At 44.9% G+C, this 22,324-nt stretch overlaps 1 protein-coding gene across 1 annotated transcript; it reads right to left on the bottom strand.

Annotated features, from left to right (window-relative positions):
• Nucleotides 1-8,756: 8,756 nt before the first annotated feature.
• On the bottom strand, nucleotides 8,757-21,992 carry LOC117362011 (zinc finger protein OZF-like). The gene is made up of 3 exons (XM_033947725.1): nucleotides 21,867-21,992; nucleotides 20,061-20,142; nucleotides 8,757-10,432 (listed from the first exon to the last, which is right to left on the bottom strand). The coding sequence occupies exons 1-3, from the start codon at nucleotides 21,876-21,878 to the stop codon at nucleotides 8,916-8,918; spliced, it is 1,611 nt and encodes a 536-aa protein (XP_033803616.1). The 5' UTR covers nucleotides 21,879-21,992; the 3' UTR covers nucleotides 8,757-8,915.
• Between the last annotated feature and the right edge of the window lie 332 nt (nucleotides 21,993-22,324).

Here is a 22,324-nt window from a genome sequence, read left to right as displayed (position 1 = left end):
GGACGTTTGTGCTGGACATTTCCAGTTCACAGATGCCCATCTCATGTATTTTCAAACGGGCCGTATCCTGTTCAAAAATACATGAGGCAGATGTTCATTTGGGAGATTCTGACTTGGTTGTCCCTATTCTGACTTAGACGTCCTTACCAAAAGGCCCCTGCATGTGTCTTTATAAAACAGGCAAAGAAAAAAAACAAGAGGGGGAGAAAAACAAGGGGGGAGTGGGATTAGACACATCAACCTTGAAACAAAGAATATTTTTTCATAAAGGCTTAGATAAAAATACATGGGAAAGTACATGGAAATAAAGTCCTATTTCGCAGGTGTATAAACGTAGTATCCTACATATGGAATGACCTTCATGTACCCTTATGCCAAGTATTTGCTGTGTTCTTCTCACACATTCAGCATAGAGTTGCACACATTGGTTTAGTTTGCATTCCCAGCACTTGAGTGCCATCTAGTGGACCGACATCTACACCCCTGAGGCAGGCCTCCATTTGGAGGCCAAAACGCACAACCCGTGTCGGGCCATATCTAGGATGCTACATTTATACACCTGCGAAATAGGACTTTATTTCCATGCATTTTCATCTAAGTCTTCAAGGTTTCAAGGTTGATGTGTTCTATCCCGCTTGTATTTTTCTTTGTTGAATTTCCCGTGAGGTTTCTGTTCCTTTTTTTTGGTCTCTATTTATAAAACAGGCACCAGTAATAAAATTGCCCTCTAAAGGTTGCCTTCCACTTGCTTTAGGTTCTTCAAGCAGCAAATTTAAGGCAGACTTTCTCCCTCCAACCTTTTGGCTTCCCTGGGCCACAGTGGCCCAAAAAAATGTTTCTGGGGCCGCATAAACGCTGCAGCAAGACAGAGGAAGGAGCCGGCAAGACGGTAAACACCCGGGAGCAGCAGAGGAAAACACTGCATCGCCCTCGACCGGGGCCGCAGGTTGGACACCTCTGCTCTAATCTTATTCCACTGCCCTAAGATTTTGACCTATTCAGTCAACATCTTTACACAGAGAAGCCACAGAAACGGTGCCCGATTTACAAACCAGGTGGGGAGCAGCTCGTCAGAATGCAAAACTAATTCCCAGAGAGTCAACCAAGTACAATAAATGTTTCGTAATGTCCAATACTGTCTGTTCAGGAAGAATGAATAATTCTTTGTCACATTTCTCAGCTAGGATACCGGTGTTCCCACATTCTTACCATATTTACACAATTTTTAGTGGATGACTCATGCGACTTCACTGTGGGCTCCTAAGGTGCGCTCGGGCTTTAACGCGCAGAATAGCACATGCTACATTGCCACGTGCCCTAGACCAGTGGTTCCCAACCCTGTCCTGGAGGAACACCAGGCCAATTGGGTTTTCAGGCTAGCCCTAATGAATATGCATGAAGCAAATTTGCATGCCTATCACTTCCATCATATGCAAATCTCTCTCATGCATATTCATTAGGGCTAGCCTGAAAACCCGATTGGCCTGGTGTTCCTCCAGGACAGGGTTGGGAATCACTGCCCTAATGAATATGCATGAAGCAAATTTGCATGCCTATCACTTCCATCATATGCAAATCTCTCTCATGCATATTCATTAGGGCTAGCCTGAAAACCCGATTGGCCTGGTGTTCCTCCAGGACAGGGTTGGGAATCACTGCCCTAATGAATATGCATGAAGCAAATTTGCATGCCTATCACTTCCATCATATGCAAATCTCTCTCATGCATATTCATTAGGGCTAGCCTGAAAACCCGATTGGCCTGGTGTTCCTCCAGGACAGGGTTGGGAATCACTGCCCTAGACCTTAACGCTAGCATTAGTTCTAGAAGCGTAGCGCGTGGTAATTTTCTGCGTGTGCTAAAAACGTAAAAAGAGCCCTGTGTCTGTGCACACCCAGGTCTATCTTTTAAAAATCTGCATTTTTTTCCACGCTGGCTCTGATCCATCTTGTCCATAATCCATTCTTCGGTGCAGCAATGATAAATCTTTTTATCTTTAGGTTTTTATTCGCTGTCCTTTAGCCATTCCTGTTCAATTCTGATCTGTATGTCGTCAAAGTAACACTTTACGCATTTGCCATTTGTTTTCCCTAGTTTGCCGGTCAAAATCTTTAAACGGATTGGGGTTGAAATTCAAAAGTGTTTACCCAGGCATGAGAGGCTCCTGCTCGGTCAAACCTCACTGAGTTGATTGGCCAGTGAATAGTTCCGATGAATATCATTACTAAGGTGCCAAGTAAGCGCCGTGAGAAATGACAGCAACGCAGCCATCCTACCTTTATGTGGGAACTGGCCACCGGTCTGAATATCAGCCAGTGCCCGGTCAACGTCTGACTTAGTGCACATAGCCAGATCTCTGGGGTTAGGGCAGTCCCATTATTTCTTATTTTCAAGGGCTTCTTTTACAAATTTATATGAACGTCGGAGCTGCAGCTGGCGATAAAAAGGTCTAATGCGGCTTTGTATAAAGGGGGGGGAGGGGGAGGTTTGTTGCTTCTTTCCCCAGACGTTCTGGTAGAGCCTCGCTCTTTCCTTCCATTTGTCAGAACGTTTGTCCAGGTTTAAGGACAGAGACTGTTTGTAACCATTTACTTTTTGGGGTTTTGTACATTACAAATAAAATGTCAACTGTGCGGGGCCTCCAGCCACGAGGTTTCTGCATCTATTCCTTTCTCTCCTCTCTTCTACCTCCCAAAATATTTAGATCAATGCTGTCTTATTAAAATGTTTATTTTTATTTTTTAATTTTTCCTCTATCTCTACTTTTCACTTCTCTATTACCCTCCAGGTACTTTAGTTAGATTGTGAGCCTTCGGGACAGTAAGGGAATTTTTCAAGTACCTTTCTTATTTCTAATCTTAATGTATATTTTCTGTAAACCGCTTAGAACCTAACGGATGTAGCGGTATATAAGAAATAAATTACATTATGAACCATCTGCTGTCAGAGTTTCCCTTGTTGTTTCTGTGCTTGTTCTGTTTTCTCTGCTCATACCATTATTGGTTGTATGTTCCCGTTACAGTTGCTAATAAAGATACTTAAAAAAAAAAAGAATGAAGCAGATTTTAAGTACAGTGGTATCTCGGAATCCGAACGCCCCAGAACTTGAACAAATTGGAATCCAAACGATTTTTTAAATTAATTTTTGCCCCGGAATGCGAACGCTACTTTGGAATCCGAACGTACGGGAACTGCAAGCGTTGCTCAGCCCAAAGCTTCCCCTCTGACGCAGCTTCCTGTTTCTACCTGGGAGGGAAGCTTTTGGGCTGAGCACCCTTTGCAGTTGCTGTTGCCAATCTTGCTGCCTATGCCGGTGGGGGCCTGGTCTTGCTGTCTCTGCCAGTGTGTTTACTGTTAAATTTATTTGAAAATCTGAGTTTGTGGGGGCCAAGGAATGGATTAATCCAGTTTCTATTTTTTTAAATGGGAAAAATTATCTTGGAACTCAAATGGGGTTCTGGAACAGATTAAGTTTGGATTCTGAGGCACCACTACATTTGGGTCTGTCGAACGATTATGATACTATAGCTCTGTGAGGATAATTCTATACAGGGCACCTATACAGCACCTACTTGTATACTGTTCTTTATAGACTACCAGTGTAACATGTCACACAGATGCCCACGTGATCACTTACACCAACTATAAAGCTGGGACAAGATTGTACCTTAATTACATAAAAAAGGCACACAGATTACGTTATTCTGTAACCCAATTTTGCGTTCCACATGAACACCCACCCTTTAACTACCTGCTGTCTGGAAAAAAACAGGACCTCTTACTTAGTTTCAAAATACTTTCCAATTGTTTAAACATTTAACATGACCTTTGAAAAATATTAGTATAAAGGGTTTTTCCTTAGTTAATTCATAATTTACATTCAAAGAGCCCGATATTCAAAACAATTTAACTGGTTGGCAACAGATGCTGACTGGTTAACTTGCAGAGAGCACATATTACAGTTAATCGTTCAAAACACTGCTATTAAATTAATCCATGACGCCAAAAAATTTGATCATGTAACTCCTCTTTTCATTGAATCACATTGGCTCCCTATTTGCCAGCGAATAGAATTTAAGGTCTTGTTACTTATATTTAAAAATTTGATATTCAATCAACCTCAGTGCATTTCAAAAATGTTAATTCCCCATAGTTCCATACGCGCACTTAGATCATCTTCCCAAAATCTATTAGTTGTTCCCTCCTTAAAAATAATAGGCACTCGAAGATTAGATATGTTCTCTGTAGTTGGCCCCCAATGGTGGAATTCATTGCCCCAATACATAAAAATTGAAAAAGACATTTCATCCTTCAAGAAATCCCTGAAAACATTTCTTTTTAAACAGGCTTTTAATATTTAAAATTTACTTTATTTTATTAATTTCTGCTTTTAAAATCCCCTCACTCCCTAATGTTTTTTCCTTAAATGTATTTCTCAATATAATAGATGTAACTTTAACCCCCCTTCCCTCCCAATTGTTGTTGGTCATGTTGGATTTCTATTGTTTATTTATACTGTATGTATTTTAACTTAATTTATTTTATTATTATGTACATCGCTTTGTATAAAGATATAGCGATTCATCAAATACTTAATAAACCTTGAAACCTTGAATTATTCTAGCAAGACCTGGATATCGAAAGCAAGTTGAGAAGTGATAAGGGTGGGGATAAGGGGTTTGGTAGGGTGCTCAGAGAGGAAGGCTTGGATTTTGGAGATATTAAAGGGAAAGACAGGTTTGGGCAGAGAAAGAGAGAGAGGAATCAAAGATGACCATGAGGTTGGGAGCTGACGAGACAGGGAGGATGAGAGTGTTATCTTTCATTTGAAAGGAAGCTCCGGAATGAGAGGCCATAGGATGAAGTGAAGAGTTGAGAGGCTCAGGAGTAATCGAAGAGAAAGAGTGGTAGATGCGTGGAAACGTCTCCTAGTAGAGGTGGTGGAGACAAGGACTGTGTCTGAATTCAAGAAAGCCTGGGGCAGGCCTCACGCTCTACGCCCATTATGCGCACTATAGCAGAACAGCGCTTAAGTACCCTGCTGGCACGTTCATGGGCAACTGTCCACTTACATGCATGAGTGTTAGTAGTGCCCAGTTATAGAATTGCCTTTTATCTATAAATGGTGCCCACCCAACTTAATTGAGTAACGAGCCATTAACTAGCCTTCAATTATTGCACTCAATTGGCTCCAATTAAGATTAGAGCACATAGCAATGTGCTATTCTATAAAGATCTGCGTGCAAATTTTATAAGTGCACAACTTGAAAGGGGGTGTGGCCCTGGGAGGGGCTTGGGCGTTCCCTAAAAATGTCTGCGGTATTATTTACATGCTAGGATTTATACCAGGTTTCAGTTTGGTGCTGAAATTGGCTTTAAGCGATATTCTAGAAAACAGAACGAACTACGAGTGTGGTTTATAGAACAGCACTCTGCGTCGATTTTGATCGTACCTAAAACTTAGGGCTCCTTTTACTAAGATGTGCTAGTGATTTTAGCACGCACTACAATGCCGCATGCGCTAGACACTAATGCATCCATTGAGCTGACGTTAGTTTCTCTGTGCAGCGCCGTTAAAAACGCTACCGTAGCTTAGTAAAAGGAGCCCTTAGTCTGTGTAAGCAATTTCTATAAGACCCTCAGATATTGAGATGTACAATCTTGACATGTACCGATGCTTACAGAGTAGCTGAAAGGCATGAAGGAGTTTTCTTAGCAAACTGGCCGAGGCTTTCTTTGGCTAATCTAAGATTTCAAAGCTAATCTATTTCCTAGAAACTTAACTTAAAGGTTATGTGAAATTAATACTTTCGCTGTGAAAAATAAATATGAAATTTGTTATTGCTGGTCTATTAACAATCCCAGAATTTCCCTGATAACCGTGTGTTAGTGTTTGCAGAGTTTACAAACTGAAGAGCTGTATTACCTTACTTTGCCTTTCGGTATACAAATCTTCTAGCAGTTCTTTGGATTATTATAAAGCTTGACGATTCAGATGATCTAGACATTGGTGGGTGCTGGATTAGGTATGGGATCTTCTATGGTCATCTAACCAGATAGCAGAGATCCAACGAAGACGACAAGAAAATATTATTTGAACAGGTACAAGCGGCTGGGGTGGGTTTTTTTTACAGCTGGATCCCGGGATATCTTTTTTCTATCCATGGTAATGTGGACTCAAATCTGACCAGACTGGCTGGGGCAAAGGGTCTTTGTCTGCACTCTCCGATCACTAGATTCCAACAGAATGGTTGCTCCAAATCCTCTCCTGGCACATTTAGAACCTGCCAGACTCCAACTCTGTGGAATGCTCATCCTGATTTTATTAGAAAGCAATAATTTCCTTGCTTTAAAACTGCCCTTAAGATATACTTTTTTTCCCTCCTATATTCCTTCTGGGTGAGGGCAGAGGGTGGGCACCTAAGAGGGACAAGATATTACTTTTTTTTTTAGCCTTATTTTAAGAATGAGTGAAATGTATGGATGTTGTCTTTTGCTTTCCTATTTTTTTTTTAATTGATTTGTTCACTGCTCAGGTCCTTAATTGGTAAATGCAGCATATCAAAATCAATCAATAATAAGTAAAAATGACAGGAAATGAATCTTGTTCATAAGCCAGGATAGGTTGGGGGTGAAATCAATTTTTCAAATTTGCTGCTAAAGTTCTCTCTAAACTTCTACTATACCAGTTTCCTTGAACCACCTAAATAATGTTACATCTATAGAATATCAATGTGCGCTTTTTATTCAGACTGCTGGTACCTAAGAAAACAGTACTTAGAAACATAGAAACATAGAAATAGACGGCAGATAAGGGCCCACGGCCCATCTAGTCTGCCCACCTTAATGTCCCTCCCCTACCTTTGCCCTGTGAATAGATCCCATGTGCCGATCCCATTTGGCCTTAAAATCAGGCACGCTGCTGGCCTCAATCACCTGTAGTGGAAGACTATTCCAGCGATCAACCACCCTTTCAGTGAAAAAGAATTTCCTGGTGTCACCTCGTAGTTTCCCGCCCCTGATTTTCAACGGATGCCCTCTTGTTGTCGTGGAAGATATCTTCCTCCGCCTCGATGCGGCCCGTAAGATACTTGAACATCTCGATCATGTCCCCCCTCTCTCTGCGCTCCTCGAGCGAGTATAGCTGTAATTTGTCAAGCCGTTTTTCGTATGGTAGATCCTTGAGTCCCGAGACCATCCGGGTGGCCATTCTTTGCACCGACTCCAGTCTCAGCACATCCTTGCGATAATGCGGCCTCCAGAATTGCACACAGTATTCCAGGTGGGGCCTCACCATGGATCTATACAATGGCATAATGACTTCCGCCTTACGACTGACGAAACCCCTTCGTATGCAGCCCATGATTTGTCTTGCCTTGGCGGCTACATTTGCATCATCTGGTACCCGATAATCTTCTGTCTCTACACATGTACTTGCTTGGTATTAAAACTTCTGTGAGCAATGCCAATACTTTATTTTTCTCCTTTGCCATCACAGACATTATTTATTGAACGCTTCTATACCGCTACTAATGACTGGGGAGTCGATTCAGAGCGGTTTACATGAGCTTCTGGCGTTATAATCCTTGAGCTTCTGTAGTGATGTCATAATACATTTATGTGTCTTTTATTTTAAAAATTTCTATACCGTTTAAAAAACTACATTCAGTCTTTTGGACGGTGTATATAGAATTTACAAACTATATTTATCAATTTCCCCCCCCCCAACAAACAAAATGGGAGAAAATTGCTAAGCTTGAGTTTCTGACATCTGTTGGTTTGGGGGAAGGTCCCAAGTGACCACAATTTCTTCACCCTCCAGTATTTCTCAGCACAGAAGGGTTATGCCATTTGCACAGCTGTCCTCTCTTATTCTGCCTTCCCTATACAGACCTTCCAACTTCAGCATATTGAAAGGAAAGGATAGGTTTTCTGTCTCTGTCTATGAAAGGACACATTTTAAGTTTTCTGTCTCTGTCCATGCTGGAAGTAATCAAATGTAGAATGTTGGGTGTTTACTCTCTTAATGGTTTGGGAAGAGGTCATTTAATTTATGTTAACTAGGTTAGTTGTCTGAGACATGAAGGCTCAACCCCCCCCCCAGCTCTTAACACCTTTAAGATTTAAACAATGAAGTACATATCCTGCTCATTCATCCCATCCCCCCCCCCTTTCTGGTGTTGATTACTTCTTTGAAGCCTATGTATCCTGTCACTAGATATGGTCTGTACTTACGTCCTCTGCTAATACCACTGAAGATATATAAATGAATGCAGACTGATAATAAAACAGGCAGAATCTCTTTAGAATACTGGCTACCTATCTTTCTTTCTAAGGGGAATTGCCTCCAGATGACAGAGTGTTTTGCAGGGCAGTTTCGGGACCAAGAAACGGATCCTGTTCGTTTCACATATCACATCCAGTGATGAGATGTTGTACAACCACTTGCAGTCCTGTCTTGCAACATCTGCATTTACTTTTTACCAGTTTGTTTTGTCATGTTTGCAGTGAATTCAAGTTGTCTATAGACCTCTGTCCTGTGCTGCAGTTATCACCCTCTTGTCTTCAAGTATAAGTCCTTCTCTCTTTAATAATTCCTCTGTCAGATTCTGATCTATATGTGGTAACTGGCTCTATTTCCCCTCAATATTTGTGCATGTTCGACTTGCTTTTCCTTGGGTTTTTTGGGTTCAATTCTCTAAAGATTTATTTTCCACTTGTTTTGAAAATTAGTCTGTATCTCTCTCTACATATCTTGGTATGATTTAACTCAATCATATTAGTCCAAGTCTAAGGATCACGACTCTGTGTGGCTGTTTGGTTTTTTTTTCCTCAAGTGCCGTTTAAGTATTTGGACCTGTTCAGGGTGTTAAGTGTGCCCGGCGAACTACGATGATTGCTCTGCCAATATAACCTATAAAACCCATACAACATATTCAGAGTGGGTTTTCTGGTGCCTTATAAGAGATGCCTTCTGACTGAAGTATTTACCACACTCGGTACATAAAAATGGTTTCTCGCCGCGGTGAATTTGTTCATGTCTTGTGAGGGCTGCCTTCTGACTGAAAAATTTACTACATTCAGTACATAAATAAGGACTTCTACCCGTGTGGGTTTTTTGGTGTATTTTGAGGTGTGTCTTTTGGCTGAACCTTTTATCACACTCAGAACAAGGAAATGGCCTCTCTCCTGTGTGGATATGCTGGTGCGATGTTAGATGCGATTTCCTGATGAACCTTTTATCACAAACAGTACATAAATATGGTCTCTCACTAGGAGGCTTTTCACCAGTTTGCGTTTTCTGGCGTTTTGTATGGTTGGCTTTCTGAATTAATTTTTTGTGACCTTCAGTAGATGAAGATGGCATTATACCAGTGTGAATATACTGGTGCTTTATAAGATGTGCCTTCTGAATAAAGCTCTTGTTACACTCATTACAAATATACGGTCTTTCACCAGTGTGTATTTTCTTATGAATTGTGAGGCTTTTCTTAAGCCTGAATTTTTTATTACATTCAGGACAGGAAAAGGGTTTCTCATTAGTATGGATTTTCTGGTGTATGGTGAGGTATGCCTTCTGATTGAAGCATTTGCTACACTCAGGGCAGGAAAACGGTTTCTCCCCCGTGTGAATTTTCTGATGTTTTGTGAGGTTTGACTTGCATGTAAATCGTTTATCGCATTCGTCGCACGAAAATGCTTTTACACCGGTATGCGTTTTTAGGTGTATTCTAAGACCTTTCTTGCGTCTGAACCTTTTCTCACACTTAGGACAGGAAAATGGTCTTTCGTCGGTGTGGATTTTCTGGTGTACTGCGAGACTGGTCTTGGTCCAGAATCTTTTATCACATTCAGAACAGGAAAAAGGTCTCTCGCCAGCGTGGATTTTCTGATGTTTTGGACGGTGTATTTTACGCCTGGAACTTTTATCACACTCATTGCACAGAAATAGCTTGCCTCTTGTGTGCATTTTTTGCTTTTGTTCTAGATCTCCATCCTGACTGAAAGTACTTTTGCATTTAGAGCACACTGGAGGTTTCGCTCCTGTGCGCGTTTTCTCTTCGACCTGTAGTTCTTCTCTCTCGAGTTCTTTCCCCTTGTCTGTAAATGGCGTCTCTTCAGTAGAAGATTCCGTCTGTGATTTCAGAGCTGCCAGATTTTTGACACGTATCCCATTTGTATTGCATAAACATCTTTCTTCTGTTGACTCGTTCCTCTGTTCTTCTTCTGTATCTGCGATATTACTGGCATTTTGCTCACACACGTTACACTTCTCAACTGAGCCTTCAGCTGAATTTTTCTGCTTGTTTTCCAAGATCCAGTTTGCTTCTCTGTCAGAACAGGATGACACATCTTCTCTCTCTCTTTCTGAAAAGGTCGTCTTTGAATCCTGGCTCTCCCCGGGAGTTCTCTCTCTGGAATCGTCATTCTCTGCAGAAAAGGTGAACAACATTAAGGAAGTGAAAGGCTCTGATGTCACAGGGAATACAGGCTTTTCAATTACTGATGGAGAAAATTCCCCAGTGGGAGATCCCAGACTCTAGCACAGAACCTGTGATCCCACAACCTACAACAGTAACCAGAAAGCAAAACAAAAGCATTTGTTTCTTAACAAAATAAAACAAAACGAATACGGAGCTTTATTTATTATTTGGATTCAGATCCCAACTCTCCAGTTGTAGTTCACAGCAAGTTACATTCAGGTAAACCAGTAGATATTTTTCTGGCCCTGCAAGGCTCACACCCAAAGTTTGTACCTGAGGAAGGTGAAGTGACTTGCCCAAGATTGCACGGAGCTGCAGTAGATTTGAACCAGGCTTCCTTGGTTCTCAGCCTGACGCTCTATTATGCTACTGAGCAGATCAGACTTTGTAAATTGCAGCCTACTGAGACTAGGCGAGTCCGAATCTATGCATTTGACTTGAGTAAAATGGTGTGGTAGCCGCATTAGTCCATTTTTAAAGGTAATATATAGAAATAAAACAAAAGCATAAATGAAATAAGGTGATAACCTTTTTTATTGGACTAACTTAGGGCCCCTTTTACAAAGCCATGGTAGCGATGCTGCCGTAGTAAAAGCGCTGAAACCCATTCAGTTCCTGAGAGATTTGGTGCATTTACCACGGCTGCATCACTACTGTGGCTTTCCCGTAATGCATTTTTTAAAATTAGCTTTCAAAAGTAACCTTTTTCTTGATCTGTTTTATAGGAAGATTAGGTTCTTACCTTGATAATCTTTTCTCTAGTAGAAAGGCATATGAGTCGTGAACCAGTGGGTTATTGACCTCTAATCTCGAGTTGTGTAGAATGAATCGTCCACCTTTTTTTCTTTCTCGCCTCTGCCTTACTGTCCCTCAGTTTGTACCAAAGCAGTTGGAAAAATAAGGAGGTGGTGCATGGGGAACTCCTCGACCAACCACTTCTGTTCTGCTTTGCAATCTTTAAAATGCAACAAATCAATGCAAATAGGAACATAAAACTAAACAAAGTGGAAACAATCAAGCCACCTGAGTGCAACCAATACTAACACTTATGTAGCTCTCAGTCTCTAATTTGCCTCTTTGTAATATGGTATCTTATAACTCTTCGGACCTGTCTGACAGGAGAAAACCAAATATCTGGAAATACATACATGTCTGAGACAGGAAGCAGGCTGAATGAAATCTGACAGGACGGTCCTTCAAGACTCATATGCTTTTCTACTAGAAAGAAGATTATCGAGGTAAGAACCTAATCTTCCCTTCTAGTGCAAAAGGCATACAAGTCTTCTTGAACCAGTGGGACATACCAAAGCAGTCCCTTGAGTCTAAGGCTGGGCAAATAAGACTGCTGCTAGCACTGAGGACCCAGAGGCAATGTCTATTTGTTCTGCCACATCTACTCTGTAAAATTTCTTGAATGTAAAGAAGGATGACTAAGTGGCTGTGCCATAAATCTACTCGGGAGGAACTGCCCAGGACTCCGCCCATTAAGACGCTTTAAAAGTGTGCTCTTAAAACAATCGGTGGTGTCTTACCGCACCCAATGCACATGGAAGAAATGGCCATGCAAATCCATCTTGAAATGGAAGCCTTAGAAGCCAGCCTCCCCAGGAGGATAAGACGCATTAGAAGAGATGATAAGAAACATGAAAATCATCTGTCACCTTCAGATATCGGAGGACTCTCCTCACATCCAACAATGGCAAAATGTTGTCTTTATTCTTCAAATCCATGCTATGGAATGCAAGCAGTTGGACTTCCTGATTTATGTGGAAGGCCAAAATCACCTTGGGTAGAAAAGAAGGTACCATGCACAGTGAGACACCAGTCTCTGTAAATCTGAAAGGTTCTCTGCATGACTGAGCCGGCAGCTCCGAGACTTGTCTCGCTTATATGGCGCCTTACTGAGGGCATGCAAAACAATGTTAAGATTCCATTTCAGAAATGGATGTTGCATAGGGGGATGCAGCCACAACGCCCCCTTCAAGAATCTGGATATATCAGGATGAGGCCAAGGAAACTTTCTCCACTCGAGCCCTAAAGTACGAGAGGCCTGCCACCTGCATCTTGAGGGAACCTACTGCCAGGCCTTTCTCAAGGCCGTCCTGAAGAAAAGCCAGACTAACTGGCATCGGAGTCGAGAAGGACTCCTCATTCTGTTTAACACACCAGTGCTGAAACATCTTCCAAGCCTCGACATAGGCCGCAACCATCACCTTAGGAGGGAGTTCTATGACACCTCCGAGTAGCCTTCCTGTGCACTCAGGAGCCATGCCGTAAGCCCAAAGCATTCTGGATCCTCCAGGGCAACTGGCCCCTGTGAGAGGAGATTTGGATGAAGTGGCAGTCTGAGACACTGGTCCCTTTGCAACCAAACCATATCCACAAACCATGGCCAAAGTGGAAAGTCTGGAGCAACCAGGATTACTAACCCCTGAATGACCCTGCCTATCATGGGTCATGGGGAAACATCTACAACAGCCCTGTTCCTAGCCAGGGTTCTATGAGAGCATCCATGCCTGCGCTTCCAGGCTCAAATCTACAGCTGAAGAAGTGAGAAACTTTTTTGGTTGCTGCTGACACCATTATTTCGAACGTCCGGTATCTCCATTAGGGCCATGTAGCAGGTTAGACCACGGGAAGGGAAGGGAAGGGAGAGGAGCCGAACGGAGCAGCCAGATCGCAGCAGGCCACAACGTGGGGGAGGGGCCGAACGGAGCAGGCCAGATCGCGGTAAGAGAAGGGAAGGGGTGGGGGAAATGCTGCAACTGCTGCACAGGGACCTGGAGGGGAAGGCAAATACCGCTGCTGCTGCACAGGGAAGTCGGGGGGGGGGAGGGAAATGCTGTTGCTGTTGCTGCTCCACAGGGAAGTGGGGTGGAAATGCTGCTGCACAGGGAAATGGAGGCAAAGAATGACAGACAGACAGCAGGAGGGAGGGAGACAGAAAGGAAGAAAGACACAGGGGCAGGGAGAGGGACAGAAAGACAGACAGAAAAAGGGAGCCAAGGAGAGAGAGAGAGACAGCGGGAGAGAGAGAGAGACAGAAAGAAAGAAAGACAGACAGACATATATTCTAGCACCCGTTAATGTAACGGGCTTAAAGACTAGTTAACAAATAATGCTGTTGAAGGCTTTCTGGGATAGTGAACACATGCAAAAAATCCAACTGAATTGCGGTGATATGTCGAACAAAGAAAAAAAACTGCAGGAATGGTGTACAAGATGCCAAGTCTTTAATGAACATACATTAAAAATGAACATAAAACAGTTTGTATCCAAAGGGGGTTAAAGAACCCGGACCCGACATGGTCCGTGTTTTGAAGAAACACTCCTTCCTCAGGGGTCCAAAAAACAAACAAACCATGTACTGGGGAACCTTATGGATAAACAACTGGAAATAGTGATGTCTTGGACAACTAAGCAAGCCGAGTGAGCTCCTACGCTCTGCAGGCGCAAAAATCTTTCTGGGATAGTGACCATACACCTGGGTCCAGGGTCTGCCAGCTGAGATAGCCCACTCCTATTACATGTGAACTTCTGAACCCCGAAACAACAACTGGGCCTCCCTTCTTAATGGAGCAGTCTTGGTGCCAGCCTGCCTGCTGACATAAGCCACAGCTGTGCCATTATCCGAGAAGAACCCAACAGCCTTGCCTTCCAGGGCATTCTCCATAATCTTCAGCGCTAGACAAATGGCTCTAGTTCCAATTGATTGATGGACCACGTCCTATGAGAAGGTGACTATCACCCCTGAACTGGACAACCCTTGCAATGACCCCTCCAGCCAAAAAAGATTGGCATCTGTGGTCAAGATCATCCAAGAGGATATACAGAGAGGCAAACCTTTTGCCAAGGACTCCGCCCGGAGCCAACAAAGCCAACTGTGATATGCTCTCTCCATCCAGGTCAGCATTATCTGGAGTGAATCCATCTGAAGCGACCAATGTGATGACAGCGTAAATGAGCTTTTGTCCAAGGAACAACCTCTACGGTTGCTACCATCAAACCCAAGACCTGTAAATAGCATCACACCATAGGAACTGGCATCACTAGGATCTCCGAAATCTGCCATCTTAGCTTCAGTTTGCATGGTTCTGGAAAAAAAATACGGCCCTCTGCTGTGTTGAAACAGATCCCCAAGTATTCCAGGGATTGTGTAGGCTCCAGGTGGCTCTTGTGAAAATTGATAATCCAACCCAGCTCACCTGCACCACAGCTTTCTCATGCTCAACCTTGGACGGAGCTCTGATCAGCCAATCGTCCAAGTAGGGATGTACCTGTATCCCCATTTTCCGCAGCTGCACTGCTGCAATGACCACCACGTTAGCAGAGGTGTGAGGCACCGTTGCCAAACCAAATGGAAGCGCCGAAACTGGTAATGTATGCCCAGTACATGGAATCTCAGGAACTTCCTGTGATCCAGTCATATGGGGATATGCAAGTATGTTTCCACCAGATCCAGAGAGGCTGGGAATTCCCCTGGAGCCACCGAAGGTATGACCAAATGAATGGTCTCCATCTTGAATCGGGGCACTTTCAGTGCTGCATTGACTGACTTCAGATTTAGGATTGGTTTCCAAACATCCGAGTCTTTCTAGGGCATGATAAAGTATATGGAGTATCTACTTAAGCCCAATTCTTAGGCTGGTACGGGTTCTATTGCTTGAAAATCCAGTAGCTGTTGAACCTTTGGAGAGTTCACCAATAAGTCCAGTAGAGGATGATAAAATTCAAGCTTGTAACCTTCTCGAATGTTCCAGCATCCAGTGGTCTGAGCAAATCCTTTCCCAGGCCTCCAGTAAGCCAACAACCTCCCCCCTATCCATGGGGGTTCAGTTACTGTCCAGGAGTCATTGGGATTTCTTTAAGGCTACTGTGGAGTGCAAACCAGAGGACTGAGCTCTCCTGGAGCCTCCAAATCTCTACCAAAAGCCTTGAAATGAACTCTGTAGATTGACAAAACTGTCCCGATCCATGAAAATTACCATGACTTGAACCCCCATGGGCATATGGTCTACGCAAAGACTTAGGGCAATGATCTGTCACATTGGTCATGAGATTGTCCAGCCTCTTTCCAAACAGCATTTGGTCCCTAAAAGGTGACCTGCTCAAAGTGGCTTTGGAAGCCAAATCTTCCACCCATTGCCTGATCCAAAGCATTCTACAGGGAGAGACAGAATAAGCAGAAACATCCTATATATCATCTGCAACATAATCCACCCCTGAAATTAGTAATTGTGGCTATGCGAAATTCTATGCCGCCGGAGCCCAATGCAAAATAGCATGGCAGGTGTGTGCAACAAAGGAAGCCACCTCCGCCACCTTCAGTCCCAAAGCCAAGGCCTCAAATTGCCTTTTCAGGACCACATCCACCCTCCTTCAAAATCACTCCACCTTCACGAGGCAGAGAAGTGCATTTTGTAACCTGTGCTACCAATGAACCCACTTTAGGCGAACAAACAGCTATTGGAAGTCAGGTGCCATCGGGTACAAATTGGTCATAGTTCTGGCAAGCTTCAAGGGGCCCTCCAGGGACTCCCGATGCTCCGTCAGTATCTTTGTAATGTCAGGATGCGAAGGAAAAAATATGGTCTGAGACTTAGAACTGCTCAGAGGTCTGGGGGGATTCAAGCTATACCTCCCGCAAAGATCCTGTAATGACCTCCAGCAAGACCGGCGACTTCAAAGGACAACACACCTTGGGGTCCTCTCCCTGGTCCAGGGCTGCCAGACTCGCATGAGACCCTGAAGATTCACTCCGAGGGAGTAAAGGCTTAGATTCTGACCCCCACCCCCCTCAAGTGCTGTTCCGATTGGACCTCCGGTTCCTGCAGATGAACTTTTATTGGAGGAATGGCAATCTGCGAGACCCCCCACCTGGTGCAGGTCAACCCCAATAATTCAGGTAAGCTTCAAACATTCCCAGAGGGCCCCCTGCAGGGTCTCTTCTTGTCTTCTCATGGGCCCAGCGACTGCTGCGCTTTGCTAAAGACACTGAGTCACTATCCAAAGGCTCTAAAGGGGATTCTTGACCCAAAAACCATGCCACTTGCAACTCCATTAGCCCAGAGGGACCAGAGAGGACTAAGCCCGTGGTTCTCACCCCATCTTACATGCCCTATAGCACATAGACGCTCTTCGGTCGGCCATCCAGCACAAATATGGCATGAATGTTAGGAAATTCTACTTTACAGAGAGGGTGGTGGATGCCTGGAATGCGCTCCCGAGAGAGGTGGTGGAGAGGAAAACGGTGACTGAGTTCAAAGAAGCATAGGACGAACACAGAGGATCTAGAATCAGAAAATAATATTAAATATTGAACTAAGGCCAGTACTGGGCAGACTTGCACGGTCTGTGTCTGTGTATGGCCGTTTGGGGGAGGATGGGCTGGAGAGGGCTTAGATGGGATGGAGTAGGTTTTAACAGAGATTTCAGCAGTTGGAACCCAAGCACAGTACCGGGTAGAGCTTTAGATTCTTACCCAGAAATAGCTAAGAAGAAAAAATTTAAATTGAATCAGGTTGGGCAGACTGGATGGACCATTCGGGTCTTTATCTGCCATCATCTACTATGTTGCTATGTTATGAATCAGAGGTAAACAGCCTGAGGAGTCCATCTAGAGTAATTTTAATCAAAATTAAGGTGTTTTGAGGCTTTTAAAACCAAGTTGGGAAATCCAAGATGGCTACCGTGGCAGTGTTTTAGCACCATATGGCCCAGGAGAGCTATATTAAAACATAAAAAATTGTGTAAAGGGATTCTTGGAGGTAGGGGACCTAAATACTAGCCCCAGAAACCTTTAAAATTGAAATCTGAGATCCCTTGATGTCTCCCATAGACAGCAATAAACTGTAGTCACAGTTCTGCTGCAGTTCTTTCGGTACTGTGCCTGCTTCTGCTCTAACAGCAGCTGAGAAATGGCGAAGACTTCTGCCTCAGACGAGCATGCAAAAACAAACCAAACGCTCGTTTCTTTGGCTGCCACTCAGACCAGCTCCACACGCATCAACGGGGGGAGGGAAACTCCAGTCGGCATCCTCAGAACCGACACGAGGCTGCACAGCCTGCGCTCCAGCTCTGCAACCCACCCAGGAGCGAGCTTCGCTACCAGTGGAGCGGTCCCCGAGTCTCCGAGAGCGTTAAAGTAGGCTGGCCAGACAGGTTTCCTGTAAAAGGGCTGCCATCCCAACTACAGTCTTCAGCCACGAGAGTCTGGGTCATCTCCCAGGCAGAGCCGCCCCCAGTAACATTCAAGCATTCAACGTCTTCTTGAGATAGTCAGGATAAAGCCTGTGATGCTGTTGAACTCCTTGCAATCCACAAAACCAAGGTAAAACAACCCCACGTCAGATAAACCAAAACAAGAAACCAAGTGGGAAAAGGGATTGTGCACATCGGCCTTAGAACCAATGAAATGTATAATATTTGAGTTCCTTTAGTACCCTGGCATGTATACCATCCGGTCCAGGTGATTTATCACTATTAAATGCAATCATACATTAAAACATACCACATGTATAAATACAGAGTCCGTTTCATTTGCATTTAATAAATTTCATTGGTTCGAAGGCTGGTGTGCACAGTTCCTTCCCCACTTGGTTTCTTGTTTTGTTCAACTCCTTGCAACAAGGTCTCACGCCGCACTGAGTCTGTGGTGATGTCAGAGGCTAATTCAGTTATCAGTGCAGCATGAGGCCTTGTGGTGAGGAGTTCAACAGCATCGCAGGCTCTATCCTATCTCAAGGAGACATCGACTGGGAAATTCTATAAATGGCACCCTATTTAAGGGCTGCAAGGTGCTCTAATCGCGGCCACCTAGCAACGCCTATGTTCAGGATCTGCGTTGAACTTACTCCGACCCCTTTTGCAAAATCGTAGCGTGGTTTTCACTGCCAGTCGCGGCGGTAACAGCTCCGACTCTCGTAGGAATTTCATGAGGGTCGGAGCTGTTACCGCCACGGCTGGCGCTAAAAACCACACTACAGTTTTGAAAAAAGGGGGAGGGGGTAATTTTTTTAAATTGGCTTAATCAGTGGGGTAATTGACCACGCCAGTTTTCAATCAAAAAAAATGAAGGTATTTAAGAGTTCAGCGCTGACCTCTTAGGACGTCTAGCGATGCCTAAGTGGAAGCGCTCTCCCACGTCTAGGGACAGCTAGCGATGCCTATATTTAAAAAAGTAGGTGTGGTTATGGGCGGAGAATAGGCTGGATTTTGTGTTGTTGGGCATCCGACAGACACCGCCCAAAAAAACTGATAGCGCAGTTTAACAGAAGTGTGCTTAGGGGCCGCTAGGCGTAATTCTATAAATGGTGCCTTTTACAGAATCACTCCCTGAATGCTTGGAACGCCATTGGTAGACGACTACCAAAGTGTACGCGTTTAGCTCTTAGCGAAGAATGTTAAATTTCTGTTATTTTTGCACAAAAAGGTTATTGAAGGTTTATTTAATAAAAAAACTGCCAGATTCTTTTTTGCATAAAATGTCTTTTTATCGATTTATCATTGCCGAGGGTGAAAACATAAAAGTTATAGCTAAGATACCAAGAAATTTGCTCCATTAAGCAAAAATAATAGCAAATTTTAAGAAAAGAACATAAGAACATAAGAAGTTGCCCCCGCTGAGTCAGACCAGAGGTCCATCTTGCTCAGCGGTCCGCTCCCGCGGCGGCCCATCAGGCCTAGTGCCTGAACAGTGGTCCCTGATTAATTTTGTAACTTACCTCTAATCCTATCCCTCTACTCTTATCTGTACCCCTCAATCCCTTTGTCTTCCAAGTACCTATCCAAAGCTTCTTTGAACCCCTGTAGCGTGCTCCTGTTTATCACATCCTCTGGTAGCGCGTTCCATGTATCCACCACCCTCTGTGTGAAAAAGAACTTCCTGGCGTTTGTTCTAAACCTCTCCCCTTTCAATTTCTCTGAGTGCCCCCTTGTACTTATTGATCCCCTTAATTTGAAAAATCTGTCCCTGTCTATTTTTTCTATGCCCTTCATGATCTTGAAGGTTTCTATCATGTCTCCTCTAAGTCTCCGCTTTTCCAGGGAGAAAAGCCCCAGCTTCTTCAGTCTGTCAGTATATGAGAGGTCCTCCATGACCTTTATTAGCTTAGTTGCTCTTCTCTGGGCCCTCTCAAGTACCTCCATGTCCTTCTTGAGGTACGGCGACCAGAACTGAACACAGTACTCCAGGTGCGGGCGCACCATAACACGATACAGTGGCAGGATGACTTCCTTTGTCCTGGTCGTGATTCCCTTCTTAATGATGCCCAACATTCTGTTTGCTTTCCTTGAGGCCGTGGCACACTGCGCCGACGCCGTCAACGGAGCTTTATGTAATCAGTGGCTTTGCGGGACCTCAAGACAGGCTTTAAAATTTTTTTTTTTTAAGTTATTTTCTGAACATGCACAATCAATTTTCACCGTTTTTTCAACTTCAGGTTTTTGTGGACAACCCTAATATACTGGTTCGAAGAGAGCATTTTAACATTTAATATGAATCGACGCGATCCTGCCGCACTCGTTCAATGTCTCCCCACAAAATTCATGCAAATAAAAGTGTGACAGGATCTTACCCACTGCGCTGAAGACTTCATCCCTCTCCTTCTCATCCTCGTGAAGTTCCTTTTGTCCTTCTTCCGAGCGCGGTAACTCTTCCTGGGAGAAACAGATGGAGAAGTCCTCAAACACAAACCCTTCCACTCCCAGCACTTTCCGCATCCCGTTTATCAGGACAGCTTCCAGTACGGGGGCTCAGCGGGGCTGTTTTTCACGTGCGTAAGTCCCAGAGAGAGAGCCAAGTTGGTCTTTTGCTTTCACCTAGAGGTCTGCACGGGAACGGGGATCGCAGGCATCCCGCGGGAATCCCCCCTAACCCACGGGACTCCCACGGGGACCCCCCTCTGGCCCACGGGACTCCCACAGGGTCTCCCCTCTAGCCAACGGGACTCTCACGGGGATGGAAGGCTTTGGAAGCAGGGTTCATCCATATAATATAATGGATACGTCAGCCTTAGTAAAAGAGGGGTTTATAAGTTAATTACCTGAACAGAAAACAAAAAAAGGGTTCCACCAAAGAGATTCCACAAGGAAAACAGCAAAAGAAACTGGAATTGATGATCCTGTCAGAAGTAATTGCTGCTTTTTATGGGGACGGGCAGGGATGGAGGTAATTCCTTGCGGGGATGGGTGGGGATGGAGAGGATCCTGGCGGGGACAGAGAGGATCCCGGCGGGGACGGGTGGGGACGGAGAGGATTCCCGACGGGGACGGGTGGGGACGGAGAGGATCCCGACGGGGACGGGTGGGGACGGAGAGGATCCCGACGGGGACGGGTGGGGACGGAGAGGATCCCGACGGGGACGGGTGGGGACGGAGAGGATCCCGACGGGGACGGGTGGGGACGGAGAGGATCCCGACGGGGACGGGTGGGGACGGAGAGGATTCCCGACGGGGACGGGTGGGGACGGAGAGGATCCCGACGGGGACGGGTGGGGACGGAGAGGATTCCGACGGGGACAGGCGGGGATGAGTGGGATTTCTGTCCCCGTGCAACTCTACTTTCACCCTGTCTACTGCAGCAGTAATTGCCGGGCACATTACCCCCCCCCCCCTCCCGGGAACAGACCAAACAAAACCAGGAAGTGTCAAGGACAGGCAGAAATTTCAACTGGATTCTATAGCAGGTGACTTAATATTGCACTTCTGCAATTTCTTTAGGGCTCCTTTTACTAAATCGCAGTAGAGATTTCCACCATGGGCCGGCAAGGTATTATTTTTATTTATTCAATTGTCTTTCCTGTTCTCCCAGGGGAGCTCAGAACGGTTTACATGGATTTATTCAGGTGCTCAAACATTTTCCCTGTCTCTCCCAGTGGGCTCCCTATCTATCATATACATGGGGCAATGGGGGGATTAAGTGACTTGCCCAGGGTCACAAGGAGCAGTGGGGGTTTGAACCCACATCCTCAGGGTGCTGAGGCTGTAGCTTTAACCACTGCACCACTCTCTCCCTTAGTTTGTAAAAATCTGGAACAGGCAAATAGTGTATCTGAATGTAACATGTCCTGAGCCACTACGGAAAAAAGAACGAGGTAAAAGCAAAGAAGTGCTACTATGGACAAAGTCCCTGCTCGAAAGAGCTTACAATCTAAGCAGACAAACGGGAGTTAGGGCTGACGAATCATCTGCTGGCTGGGGTGGTGGCAAAAGCAACCTTCCTGGTCCAGCAGCCCAGATCCTGTGATTCAACCTCATGGACGTCAGCAGAGAGGGCCCAAAGCCCAGCTCTGGCAAGTGCTATTGGCTTCGGATCTGCCTGGGCAATTCAAGAAAGGAGGATCTGGAGACAGAGCCCCAAAGCCTGATCTGCAAGCTCCTACCTGAGCAGGCATGTTGCTCTCTTTAGGGGGGGGGGAGAGATTGGGGACTCCTGCTGGAAGGTCTCTCTCCTCCTCCTCCTCCTCCTCCTCCTTCTCCTTCCCTGGTTGTTTCCTTTGCAGCTGAGCACCTCCTCCTCTGGCTCTGTTGGGCGCAGACTGATGAGGAGGAGGGGGAGGGGAGCAGGGAGGAAGACCTGGAACAAGAGGCTCAGGATTGAGTCGGGATATTTCGTTTACTAAGCTGCCCCCATTCCACTGAGCCTCGGAAGTCCAGTCCTGGTTTTCAACCAGCCCGAAGCTCTTCTTGTACCCCGGGAAGGCGGTGCTGCTTTTCCCGTCATGCACTCGGATCCTGTGATTGTGTTGTGTGAAGCTAAAGCCCCCAAACCCTCACACAGCACCTGACTTGAGCATGTTAGATTTCTTTATTCTCTGCTAATTTCAGGATCCCAACCCCC

This window comes from Geotrypetes seraphini, chromosome 6, assembly GCF_902459505.1.
Source record: "Geotrypetes seraphini chromosome 6, aGeoSer1.1, whole genome shotgun sequence".
Taxonomy (NCBI): Eukaryota; Metazoa; Chordata; class Amphibia; order Gymnophiona; family Dermophiidae; genus Geotrypetes; species Geotrypetes seraphini.
The sequence above is the reverse complement of the archived record's forward strand: the minus strand, read 5'-3'. Positions and strand labels throughout refer to the sequence as shown.

Bases quoted from the DNA above. Each gene is read 5' to 3' on its own strand.
- LOC117362011 (XM_033947725.1), bottom strand. The intron at 10,433-20,060 runs GTAAGATCCTGT...CCTTTTCTGCAG, and splicing joins TGAAGTCTTCAGCGCAGTGG to AGAATGACGATTCCAGAGAG.